Here is a 12,609-nt window from a genome sequence, read left to right as displayed (position 1 = left end):
GCCGCCGCTTCTCCTACCCTGCTGATCCCCCACGTAGGCCGAGGCCGGGACACGGAACCTCCTGACGGAGCTCAGGGCTCCCACTGTGGAGTTCTCCGCGGGATTGTGTGAGTGGTCGCGTGGCCCTGAGTGTCACAAATCCCAGCTTTTTCCAGGGTTGAAAATTATTAGTATAATGCACAAAGCAAACTCCTCCCCCCCCCCAACACAAACACCTTCATGTAAATATAAGCATCCTAAACCAAGGTCCTAGGCATGATCTCTGACTTTCTTTCACTCTCCCAAGGTTAATTAAGTTCCCTTCCAGGAACTGAGCTCCGAGCCTATTCATTATTCTCTCCCTCTGACCTAGGGCATTAATGTGATCAGGCCTGTGACTGGGCCGAGTCCTCTTTTCCTATTTTGCATTTAATGCTGGGACCCAGCTGCCCTAGATTACCCTCGAAAAATCGCAGGAAAGACAAGAGGAGTGAGGTGTTCTCTTTGCTTCATCCTGCCTAAGGCTTCCTCTTTCTGCATCTTCTTTCGGACAATGTCAGCCTCTGCATTCTCAGGATCCATATTCTGGAAATCTGTCTTCAAAAAATAATCATCTCTAATTTCATTCAGTCCAAAGGTGCCTACAATGACAGTTCCAACACTCAGAGACCTTAGCAGACGTCCTGGCCCACAGCTATTACCTCTGTGGTTAACTGCTCTCAAGAAAAATTTTGCCCCGTGCATCACCCTCCCCCGCCCCCCCTCACTCCCCACCCCCCACCCCCGCTGCTGTCCCCAAGACCCCCTTAACAACACAACTGTTAAGTGCACTGGTACACTTTAGAAGAGATTTACATTCGCGTGCTCTGTGCAGCCCTAATAAGAAATCCGAAGTTCAACCTCCACCAAATGCAACCTGAGTCCCCAGCGATGGAAACCCAGTCCTAGCTCTTAGACACCGGACCAAAGAAATAGCTGAGGCCGTCCTTCCCCAGCGCGTCTGTGAGCTGATATTTGCGGCTGCTCTGGCCCCTGGCCTTCTACTTCTTAGATTGCTCCCAAAGATAAGAGAGGGAAAGGACCGCGGCAGAAGCTTCATCTTAGTGCATCTCCCAAAGCTTTAGAGCTAAGGTGGTTTCGTTGAAATCACTTTAATTTATAAGAGTTGTCCTTTCCTCCTGGTGGCCACCCACCCACCTGCTTTCAGAGGGGATAGGGAAATTGGGGTGGAGAGGGACACCTTCATTGTTAGGAAGTCACGTAACTGTTACTACTTTGAAAACGAATTTTCAGGAAGGGAACTAGGAGCCACCAATCGCCGTGAGTTCTTTTCCTGATATTTCAGTATAAACAACTATATTAACTCCAAATAGAATTTATCTTGCACATTGATGAATTATGTCCTTTATGCTTTCTTCCCTAAAAGGCCTCACCACTCAAAATTTACCAGGTTTCCTTTCATAAATTACTCAAAAGAATCTCTGAAACAGCTAGACTGTCTGGGTGATATGATTTTAGAAATCTTCATGCCTTGCCTGCCTATAAAATATTCACCTTTAGACTACAGATGGGGGTCATTTTTAATAATAAGATTCAGAACTGGAATAAAAACAGAAAGAAATTACTATCCACGAATTCAAGAAATTTTATTTCAAATAGTCAACTTACAACATTACATCTCACTGGTTGACACAGTAGTCAAGATAAAATATAATCATTTGTATGTGATGCATGGACAAACAGAAGTGCCAAGCATATGAAGAATGAGAGTTTAAACTTCCAGAAAACTTTTCCTTCTTCAAGACCACTTATAACATGGAGACAGATGCACATTTGGAAACTTGTAAAATGTATGAATAGATAGTAACATATAAACCTATATGGGATATTTTTTAAATTTAGGATACGCTGTGCTGTTACATAGTTAAAGATGTTAATTTCTGTCCTTTTTAACAGTAAATGTTGATTGTGTTTCTCAAAAGAACTGGCAACTTGGAAAAGCATTTTTCATGCTTATAAATGCATCCCAAGCCTGCAGTTCTTGAAGCTTTAAGGAGGTTTCTATTAAAGCAGCCAGCTGCCTCTTTGTGTGCCCTGGCTGTTTAAAGCTGCAGCTCTGAAGTGGGAGCCTCAGTTTGACGTTCTGTAGGCCCTTAGCAAAGAAGTTCCATTCAAATATGGGGGAGCTCTCCACAAAATCAGACAGCTTCTGGAGCCAGCAGGGGAGAAGAAAGATGGAAATGAATGACTGGGACAAGGCAGAAGATGGAGGAGAATGAGAGGGAGGAGAAGGGCTTCAAACAGGGTGGATACATTTAAAAGAAAGCACCAGAAGGCAGTTTTACCTGTGTATACCAGTAGCCACCTCCTAAGAAAATTTCCTTTGTTTCTCTATTTCTATTATCGCAGCAATACATAAATAATAAATAAAGATCTATCAAGTGAATATCATCTCACCTCTATTTTAATAACTGTTCTGTCAGCTCAATGTGTGGTGGTTTTTCTGTCAAATCCTAGGATATAGGAATAAATAAATGACATTTTACATATGGTGTGAGTGTGTTTGCTAGATGAACGGGTTAATAAATTAGAGTTCAAGTTGGAGTGTGCAAATCGGTCCCATTAGGGCTACTCAGGTGAGGTAACGTTAGGGGCCTTGGGTGAGGATGCTGGGGGCTACTGACACAGGCCCGCCTCATTCTGAGGTGTGACAATGTGGGATAAATACGGGTCTTTGGGGTTAAACTCGGATTAGCTGAGTTCTTTCCTCTCCAAGCGAGCAGGAGGGAGTTCTCACCATTTCCTCAGGCGAGTCCAAGTCAGGATACGGGCTGAGTAGAGAAAGTCCACTCCTAGGGAAAGGGAATGGACTGGCACTCTTGCCAAGATCTCCTCTCAGGTGCCCAGAGCCAGTACTTGAGGAAGGGGCTCAGGGGACCTCGCAGTCTGTTCCCGAGGCAGCGAGGCCCGCAGGAACCGCCTGCTCATCCATTGTCCTAGGGAGTGGTCTCGGGGAGCTGTGCTGGAGTGAGGGAGACATGGAGACACCCTGTCAGTTCAAAGCATTTTAGGATTGTTTGAAATCCTCTCCACGTCAGCGTAAGCAGCCTCTGTATTTGTACAGCTGCTTTGAACAGTGAAAGGGAATGAGCTAAATCAAAACCTGGAGATGTCTCTCTGAGACACCTTCAACGTTCTTTTATGCGTTTGGGGGGAAAAAAGCAGGCGGACCAGTCGATTCTGCCCTGGCGGGGTCAGACGCAAAGGAAGGCGCCGGCGCTGGCGCTGGGGGCGGAGGGAGAGCCACGGACGGAGAAGCCCCCTTCTGGAGGTAAAACCTCCTATTGCCCAGGTTTCCGGAGCCCCAGGGAGACACCGAGCGGAGGCAGACTGGAAGCCAAAGCTACTCAGTACCCGCCGTTCGCGCCAACCGGGCCTCCGGCAACTGGCGGGGAGGCTGGGGTGGTTTGGGGGGAGGTGGTACCCAGAGCCTCAGTGCGCGCCTCCCGGCGATTGGCCCGGCTCCCGGGGTCGGGGGTGGGATAAGGAGTCTGAGGCCCGGGGTAGATCTTGCTTCGTGTACTCCCGAGGATTTATGGGGTGTGTTAACCTCATAGAACTACCAGAGTTTACCCGGTTGGGAACGTTTCGGCTCTGTCGCCTGCAAGTAAAAAGAGGCGGGGGTGGGGGTGGAGTGGAGACTCGAGACGTCAAATGGGATGAATCGTGGCACAGTAATCTCCAGTGAAGTCCCATTGCAGACAGGAAGTTTGCATGTACACGTGCAGCCTATTCTTGCCCACCTCCACTTACACATATCAGCGCCCTAAGCCCGAGTTGGGGGCGGGGGTGGGGGAGCTTTTAAACTGACTCCAAGTCCTGCTGCTCGGTTCCCTCAGAGATGCATCTGGGAACCTTTCTCTTGGATCAAGTGTATCACCCCCACAGGCTGCAAAGGGGCTCGTCCCTAGAGAAATGTGAAATCAAATCTAGAGAAAAGCAGACACCTGCCCCGGAAGGGGGAGGAGGAGCTGCTGGGTGTCCGGACGCGGCCCTTCCCGGAGGCTGGATTCTTCAATCTGTGGGAGCTGGAAATCTCCCAGCCGGAGGTGGGGAGGGAGAGGGAGAGGCGTGGTGGGGGGTGGGGGGAGGAGTGAGAAGGCCGCCGAAGGCCACGACCTGACGCGGCTGGCAAGCGGCCAGTGCGCTCCCAAAGCCCCAGGGGAGCCGTGCGCCCACAGTTGGGGAGGCTAGGCAGCTGCCCAGTCTCGTCGCTCCTAGTGGAGGAGCTGCCGGGGCCTGCCGCGGAGTCGGCGCGCTCCGAGCCTCAGACTTTTTTCCTTTTTTTCCCCCAAGCTGGACAAAGTTAACGGATTCTCAGCAGCCCCTAGGCGCGTGGCCAGAGTGGCTCCATGCTTTCGCTGCGATCTTGCAGCACACTGTGTGTGTCCTCGCCTCGCCGCGCGGGTGCGCGCGTCGGGGCTGCAGGTCCGTCCCGCTGGTAGCCCGTGGGCTCGACCCTCCCCTCACCATTTCGCTCTCTCCCACCCACACGCTCATAAACACAGGGCACGTGGAAATTCTCAGCCAACGTGCCTCGCCCCGTCGGGCGCTCAATGTGGTGATTTATAAACAGATCAGCCACTCCCCAAAGAGCTCCGCTCCTCGTTAGTCATGATGAATTCTCTGGTCCGCTCTACTTTGGTGTCTCGATGAAGATGCTCAGAAGCCTCAAAGTGCTCCCCTTGGGCGTTGATTCGGTCTCCTTCACAAACCCATGACTGCTGGCAGCACCGGCATTAGCGCTGCAACGCGCGGGGCCGAGGGGGAAAGGGGGAACGCGATCAAGTTCCTGGAGGTCTTTTTGCCCTTCCCCGGCAGCAACCTGTGATTCGTTTTGAAGAACAGGCGCCGCCGTGAGCTTGGCTCTGCGCGGCAGTCCCGATGCTTCCGCCTGGGTCCGAGCCCAGGCCTATCCTGGCGGACTCACAGGCTCCAAACTGCTGCAGGCACCTGCCCGGGCTCGGTTGGGAAACTGACAGCGCCTCTAGCTCGTGCTGAATGGACTGGCGCCGCTAATGCACCGTCCCGCAGTCTCTCTGTGGAGTTCATGACTGAAGACGAAGTAGGCAGCTTCGCCAGAGAGCGCCTGAGAGTTGAGTTAGACCAACCCCACCCACTGGCGTCCGCAGAAGTTACTGATTAGGAAAGCCCCTCTAGCATCAGCCCATCTTCCGTCACACACTCTTCCTCCTCATCGAAGCAGCTAACGGGCAAGTGGCATCGAAAAGCGCCAGGATTGCAGGGGAGCGCTCACGCCGCACCGAAGGCTCGGCTTCTCTGGGGCGGCCCTCGGTGCCTCCATCACACCGGGAGGCTGAGCACCCCTTGCCAGCGCTCCTGTAGCCTCGCACAAGGCTAAGGTCTGCGCGCAGACTCCCAGTTTTCTAAACTAAAAACTGTGCGCGCGCCCTAGTGTGGGAATCTGACATAGACTTTCAGAGTTTTGTTTTGCTTTCAGTCCGGCCCGCAGCGCTCTCGAAGGCTGATGCGCGGGCTAAGCCTGCCTCTCGTGGGGGCCTCTGGTGGAGGGGCTGGGAGACAATTGGACCTGGGACCTAAAAAAAAAAAAGAGCCTGCGCTAGCGTCGGGGTGGAGGGGGAAAGACCTTTATTGAGGGCAAAAGTGTCCGCACCCCTTGGAGCAAGAAGCACCCGCGCACTGAAATTCTAACCGTGTGGGAAAAGGAAGTCTGGCGTCTGGTTGTAGGTTTAAGAGATGCTGATATGTATATGTCCCAAGGTGAATAAACATCAGACGCCTCCTGACTCGGCGCAACTCAGCCTTTCTCTTCCTCCCTTCTTCTCTTCCCCCCCCCCGCCCCCCCCCCCCCGCGCCTAAGCACTATAGGGAAAAGAAGGTGGACCGACACCCCCTATCCACCCACCCAATCCTTCCAAGTGGTTGTGATCCCTAGTGCGCAGGGGCCAGCCCCTGCCCCCAAACCCCTACCCCCTCCTGGCCAGTCGGCTGGGGAGACAGATGGGGGGCGGGGCCCTTTGGAGAAGGGCGGTGGAGGCCCCAGGGTGGAGAAGGAGGGGAGGTGAGATCTAAGAGAATCTGAATCAGTGGCGAGGGGGCACTGGAGGAGGGCTAGGAGGACTCCGCGCCCGGGAGGGGGCAAGGAGGAGGAGTAGCTCTGCGCCAATCAGCGGCGCCGGCCTGGGAGGTTGCTAGTGGTATCCACGTAAATCAAAGGGCGCGGAGCCAATGGGAGGGGGCGGAGGGGGCGGGGCCCAGGCGCGTGCCGCTGCAAGCCGGCTCTGCCAAGAGAGCGGGAGAGAGCTGGAGAGAACAGGGAGAGGGGGGCGCGCAGAGCTAGTCTGAGAGTGAGCGAAGCAAGAAGGAGGGAGAGGAGAAAGAGCGAGGGCGGGCGAGAGGCAGTGGCGGCGGCAGCAGCAGTAATAGCACAAGCAGCTACAGAAGGCGTCGGAGCAGGCGTCGTCGAGCTGCCCGCTGGGGGAGAGAGAGAGCGAGGGAAGAGAAGAGCCCGAGGCGAAAAAGTAACTGTCAAATGCGCGGCTCCTTTAACCTGAGCGCTCAGTCCGGCTCTGAGAGTCATGGCGACCGCAGCGTCTAACCACTACAGCCTGCTCACTTCCAGCGCCTCCATCGTGCACGCCGAGCCGCCGGGTGGCATGCAGCAGGGCGCCGGGGGCTACCGCGAGGCGCAGAGCCTGGTGCAGGGCGACTACGGCGCGCTGCAGAGCAACGGGCACCCGCTCAGCCACGCTCACCAGTGGATCACCGCGCTGTCCCACGGCGGTGGCGGCGGGGGCGGCGGTGGAGGCGGCGGGGGCGGGGGTGGCGGCGGGGGCGGCGGCGACGGCTCCCCGTGGTCCACCAGCCCCTTGGGCCAGCCGGACATCAAGCCCTCGGTGGTGGTACAGCAGGGCGGCCGCGGCGACGAGCTGCACGGGCCAGGCGCCCTACAGCAGCAGCACCAGCAGCAGCAACAGCAGCAGCAACAGCAGCAGCAGCAGCAGCAACAACAGCAGCAACAGCAGCGGCCGCCGCATCTGGTGCACCACGCCGCCAACCACCACCCGGGGCCCGGGGCATGGCGGAGCGCGGCGGCCGCAGCGCACCTCCCGCCCTCCATGGGAGCGTCCAACGGCGGCTTGCTCTACTCACAGCCCAGCTTCACCGTGAACGGCATGCTGGGCGCCGGCGGGCAACCGGCAGGGCTGCACCACCACGGCCTGCGGGACGCGCACGAGGAGCCGCACCACGCAGACCACCACCCGCACCCGCACTCGCACCCGCACCAGCAGCCGCCGCCGCCCCCGCAGGGCCCGCCGGGCCACCCCGGCGCCCACCACGACCCTCACTCGGACGAGGACACGCCGACCTCGGATGACCTGGAGCAGTTCGCCAAGCAGTTCAAGCAGCGGAGGATCAAACTGGGATTTACCCAAGCGGACGTGGGGCTGGCGCTGGGCACCCTGTACGGCAACGTGTTCTCGCAGACCACCATCTGCAGGTTTGAGGCCCTGCAGCTGAGCTTCAAGAACATGTGCAAGCTCAAGCCTTTGTTGAACAAGTGGTTGGAGGAGGCGGACTCGTCCTCGGGCAGCCCCACCAGCATAGACAAGATCGCAGCGCAGGGGCGCAAGAGGAAAAAGCGGACCTCCATCGAGGTGAGCGTCAAGGGGGCTCTGGAGAGCCATTTCCTCAAATGCCCCAAGCCCTCCGCCCAGGAGATCACCTCCCTCGCGGACAGCTTACAGCTGGAGAAGGAGGTGGTGAGAGTTTGGTTTTGTAACAGGAGACAGAAAGAGAAAAGGATGACCCCTCCCGGAGGGACTCTGCCGGGCGCCGAGGATGTGTACGGGGGGAGTAGGGACACGCCACCACACCACGGGGTGCAGACGCCCGTCCAGTGAACTCGAGCGGGGGAGGGGCAGAGCATGGGGCTCCCCCTCCCCTTCGGCCCACCGCCCTTTCCTGGCCCCCTTGTTCCCTCTCTAACTTCTGATTGTTCTTTTATTTTTAATTATTATTTCCCCGTCCCTTAAGAAGAAAAAAAAATAAGGAAAGCAACGAAGGCACTGGGTTATCCAAACGGTAGCAGGTGTAATGATGTGTTTTGACCTTTACAGGCTAGTACCCAGGCAATGGAGTGTCTCACAGAGTAAGGAGAGAGAGAGAGAGAGAGAGAGAGAGAGAGAGAGAGAGAGAGAGAGAGAGAGATACCTGGCAAAACTAAATAAATTACCAAAAACAAAAATCTACCAAGCCGTGGTAAATACAAAACACAGCTTCCTAATGCCGGGAGTTGGCACATGCTGCTGTGTTTATTTAATGTGGATCCCCATCAGGAAAGAGGAAAAAATACACATGTTCTTTGACGTAGGCAAAATCTAACCACATAAATTTGCACTGCAAGAAAATTGAAGTTTACATGAACAAATGCATGAACACATTTTTCTTTCTTCCACCGTTAATTTTGAAATTGCCGCGGTTTGTGTTTTGTTTTGTTTATTCAGAGGAAAGAGTTGAAGCCAGCTCTTGGCCACTCTCCATTTCTAACCTTCCCGTGTAGCCACTTGTTCTTACTGTTTGTGAACTTTGGTTACCTTCAGATCCCCTCTCCTCCCTTACATTGGTGTAACTTTTATTTGCTTCTTTTACCAAAGCAAAAAACGATTGGCTTCATTCAAAATAAATAATTCTCTGCTTTCAGGAAATGTGCATGGTCTACCCTCTTTAACAAGGCAAAAATCCACTTTGGAATACAAAAATGAGAGCCAAACATTGTTTGTTTTTTTTGTTGTCAGCCACAAAGTAAACTTCGTTTTCAGGCAGTGTTCCTGGGGGAGGTTGCAAAGGGGAGAAGAAGAAAAATTGATAGTGAGTGACCGATTGTTTCATTTTACCAAGCGGGGCCCATTGTGATAGCGCTCGGAGGATATGTGGAGGTTAAGTACATTTTCAACAGAAAGAAAGTGGCACTTTGAAGAGAACTAGGGAAATACATATCTCCAGACACCCCCTGTATAGTTCTCTGCCTTCAGTTTTAATAACTTCATTTAGAAGGAATTATTTGTGCTGACAGTAGCAGTTAAACTTTGTTCCTTTAATAGCTTTAAAAAAAAACATAAAGAAAATAATCTGGGAACTTCATGGTGTATGCCTCGACTGTGTTTCTTAGCACACAAATACCCACATGCATACAGAGAACAGTGTTTCCACTCTAGACTGGTTTCGTTTTCACTAGCTCATTTGTATATCAAATTATAGCTAAGGTCCCATACCTTCTTCTCCTGTAATTCACTACAGAAAATACCAGTTTGACTTGGACAGCCTCACCCACCCTCTCTTTCCCTAAAGAAGCCAAATGTAGAAGGGGGAAAATGCTATTTTCAATCCTTCCCTTTCTCCCTTTGTTAATAGTTTCAAGTGCATTTTTTTTACCTTATCTTGATGGAAAACGGATAACTCCCATAACAAAAGAATCTACTGGGAAGTGGAGGTGGAAAAAAAAAACACAAAACTGTAATTGTATTGAAAATAAATGCCATTAAACTGTGATCAGTTAACATATTTAAACGTAATCAGCACAAAAGGGCGCTAAAAGGGAAAACACTTTTTATTAATCTTAAAAGATCGGGGCTTTTTTTCTGGTTAGGTATTAGGTAAATTTTTATTTAAAAAATTAAATCTCAATACCATAAAATTATGGTTCAGCATCAGATTAGCATTGCACTTAGTAGCTAAGGTTTTAGGAAATATGCTTTAGATTGTCTTTTCAAACACCAGTGATTGTTTCATTTTCAATGTTTTTGCAAGATAAATGATGACTTATAATGGGCATATTTACTTGCCTGTATTTCATTTCCCCCAATGAATGTCACAAGGAGATGGGCATGGAGCTGCTTGGGGTGCATCACACTGCTTGTTCCTGAGGTGTGGGGACTGGCCTTTAGTGAAGCAATCCAGAGCAGGGCAATAGCCAAGGGTAAAGGGAGGAAATGAATTTTCAGATTCTTATTACCAAGTGGGTAAGGTTAGAAGCTGGGGTTCAGGGGATGTGTCTATAGCTTCTCTAACTCTCAGAGGTTTACTAAGATGAAAGCTACCACTGAACCTTCCCACTATGTATATATGTTTAATATCTGTCTTTTGAAATGCAGAAATAGTTTAAATGTTTCTTTGTCTATTTTTCTTTTTTTTTTTTAATGCTACCCAGGGAAATATTTTCATATCATTTTTAAGTGGCCTGCCTCAATGTATATTTATTTCTTTTAAAGCAAAAAGGTTCTGGAAACTGTTTTTCTGTAGCTTTAAATGAGTAGGTGAGCAAAATCTATATGGGATGTAATTTTTTTTGTTCAGTCTCTTTAAAAATACTTTGTTTTGGTACATTTGGTTGTGCTTGTGGGGAAAATAAAAACGCAGAGATCCTTATATATTTATGTTAAAGTAATATTTTATTATCTACATAAAACAGAAATGCACAATACCTTCATAGTTTGTTCTAATTATTGAAATATCTTTATTTTATTTTTAAAAATAGTGCCAAGTTTTAAGGGGAAAAACCTAGACCTTATACTGACTGAGTTGAGTTGTATGTAAAACACTTCCCTTCCTTTATACTTCATAAAGTTTTGGAATAAATTTTATGCATATACTGCCAGGTTTCACGTTAATAACTTTCAGAGGCTTTTTATTATTATTAAGTGAGACTACTATTCTCATTCACTTTTCTTTGCAAACCACCTCCCCTGCCATCAATCCCAAACCATTCAGCTACTATGCCTATAGCATTAAATTGAAATGGTCATTGGGTTTGAGCTTCAATTTGCTTGCCATTTCATGGTCTGACAAAGAGATGTTTGTCCCCTCTAAATAAACGCAGTTCTCCCTGCATCTTCTTTCCAGGTTAGCTTTACCTGATCTGATTCTAGTTTTTTGGAGAGTATCAATGGAACTAGGTGGACTTTAATCTGTACCCACATGCCCTCACATAATTTGGATCTACAGGAAAACGAGGCTGAGTTAAGGAAACTATTCTTCTTAGTGGTTTACAAAGATCTTTCAATAAACAACTCTGATTGTATGCAATATGTGTGCTTACCAAGTGATAGAGGCAGGTCCTATGTATTATTCCTGTTAGGTTTACAGAGAAAAAGATGGATTTTGCACTCTTTTATACAATAGTGTCTATTTCTCATTAGGCAAACAGACAGCCTCTAAAACAAGGAAAGAACCTAGGGCGCACTCAAGACTGTGGTGCTAATAACAGATTGTTTCACAGTGGCAGATGAACATTACACTTACCAAAATCAGTTCGACCTTAGTGAGACATCCAAGCAGTGTTGGGTTAGTTTACAAGTTTGCTGATGTACTTCGAGTCCTCCTTGGAACATTGGTTTTAGTATAAATGTCCATTTTGAAAGGTAGTTTCTGGGCTTATTACATCTGATCATCTTTTCTAACTCCTAGTCAATATTACACAGGTCCCAAACTGATTCAGCCAAATGATCTTATCAATAGCCTGAACGCAAAGTGACAGAAAGAAGAAGTGTTTTGTGACCGCAGACATGCTGATGGGTGAAATGTTTAAGCTGGGTATAGATTTGAGTTCTGGGTCAATATCCTCCTCCATTGTAGGCAGAAAGCAAGCAGCATCTGCCCTCTGCAGGCATTTTAGTGGACCTTGAGAAGGCGTTTTTTGTTCTTAGCCACGGGGGCTACTGACTGGCAACCATCACGTGTTAAACGGACGCGCCATGGTTTTGACCCATGCTTGCCGCTCAGATTCTAAGCTATTCAAGCGGTTTCCATGCCGTGTGGGGGAGTGTATTACAGGCTAAGGTGAAAAAACTCCATCGCTGCCTCTGGGAGAAATTTGTGGGGCAGTCACCCCTAAAATGTTGGCTAGTCACAATGACAAACCCTTTCTTTTCCCTAAAGACAATAACGCAGAAGACAGCCATCCTGAGAGCGCTCCTGTGTTTCCTCAAAATACGTCACTTTTTAAATTGATGGTGTAAGGTGAGGGAGAAAGGATCATGTGGGAGTTATGTGAAGGTCGGACGGAGGGAATGGCCACTAATACTGTTGTGCTTGGCACTTCTAAACATTCTCGGTTCCCACGAAGTTACCTCCTCTATATTTCAGACGCAGCAACAAAAGGACTCCTCTCCTTGCCCTCCTGCTCCTACCAGTGGGAGCCACACACCGGTTGGCAATTATTTTTCTGGTGAAATGGCTTTAATAAAGGCGCTTATCTTTCTACTTATTTCTCCAAAAACAATTAATAAAGAGATGCATCAGCAACAATGGGGGGAGGGGAGGGAATGGCACTGGTACCTGCACATGTAGGTCTAGATGTTGCATTCATTTGCCTTTCATTTGCCTCACTATGGAAGCAGCTCGGAGTGCTGGGCTGCTGAGTGGGAGAAATTATCTTTTGATCATTGGCCTCTGTGATTTGTCTTTGTTGGTTTTTCAATCAGTTTGTAGGACTCTGTTCTAGATTCTATCAAATTCCTAGACAAGTTAAAGAATGAGGTAAAGAATGGAGTTTGTACCAAAAAAAGATGGAAGGATGGTAAAGTGAAG

General features: G+C 49.7%; 1 protein-coding gene across 1 annotated transcript; it reads left to right on the top strand.

The window, feature by feature from the left end:
* Positions 1-6,379: 6,379 nt before the first annotated feature.
* POU3F2 (POU class 3 homeobox 2) lies at positions 6,380-10,451 on the top strand. The gene has a single exon (XM_059699615.1). The coding sequence runs from the start codon at positions 6,600-6,602 to the stop codon at positions 7,923-7,925; it is 1,326 nt and encodes a 441-aa protein (XP_059555598.1). The 5' UTR covers positions 6,380-6,599; the 3' UTR covers positions 7,926-10,451.
* Positions 10,452-12,609: the final 2,158 nt, after the last annotated feature.

This window comes from Myotis daubentonii, chromosome 6 (assembly GCF_963259705.1).
Source record: "Myotis daubentonii chromosome 6, mMyoDau2.1, whole genome shotgun sequence".
In the NCBI taxonomy this organism is placed as follows: Eukaryota; Metazoa; Chordata; class Mammalia; order Chiroptera; family Vespertilionidae; genus Myotis; species Myotis daubentonii.
Note: the sequence above shows the minus strand (reverse complement) of the source record. Positions and strands in the feature narration are given on the sequence as shown.

Bases quoted from the DNA above. Each gene is read 5' to 3' on its own strand.
- POU3F2 (XM_059699615.1), top strand. From the start codon at position 6,600: ATGGCGACCGCAGCGTCTAACCACTACAGCCTGCTCACTTCCAGCGCC.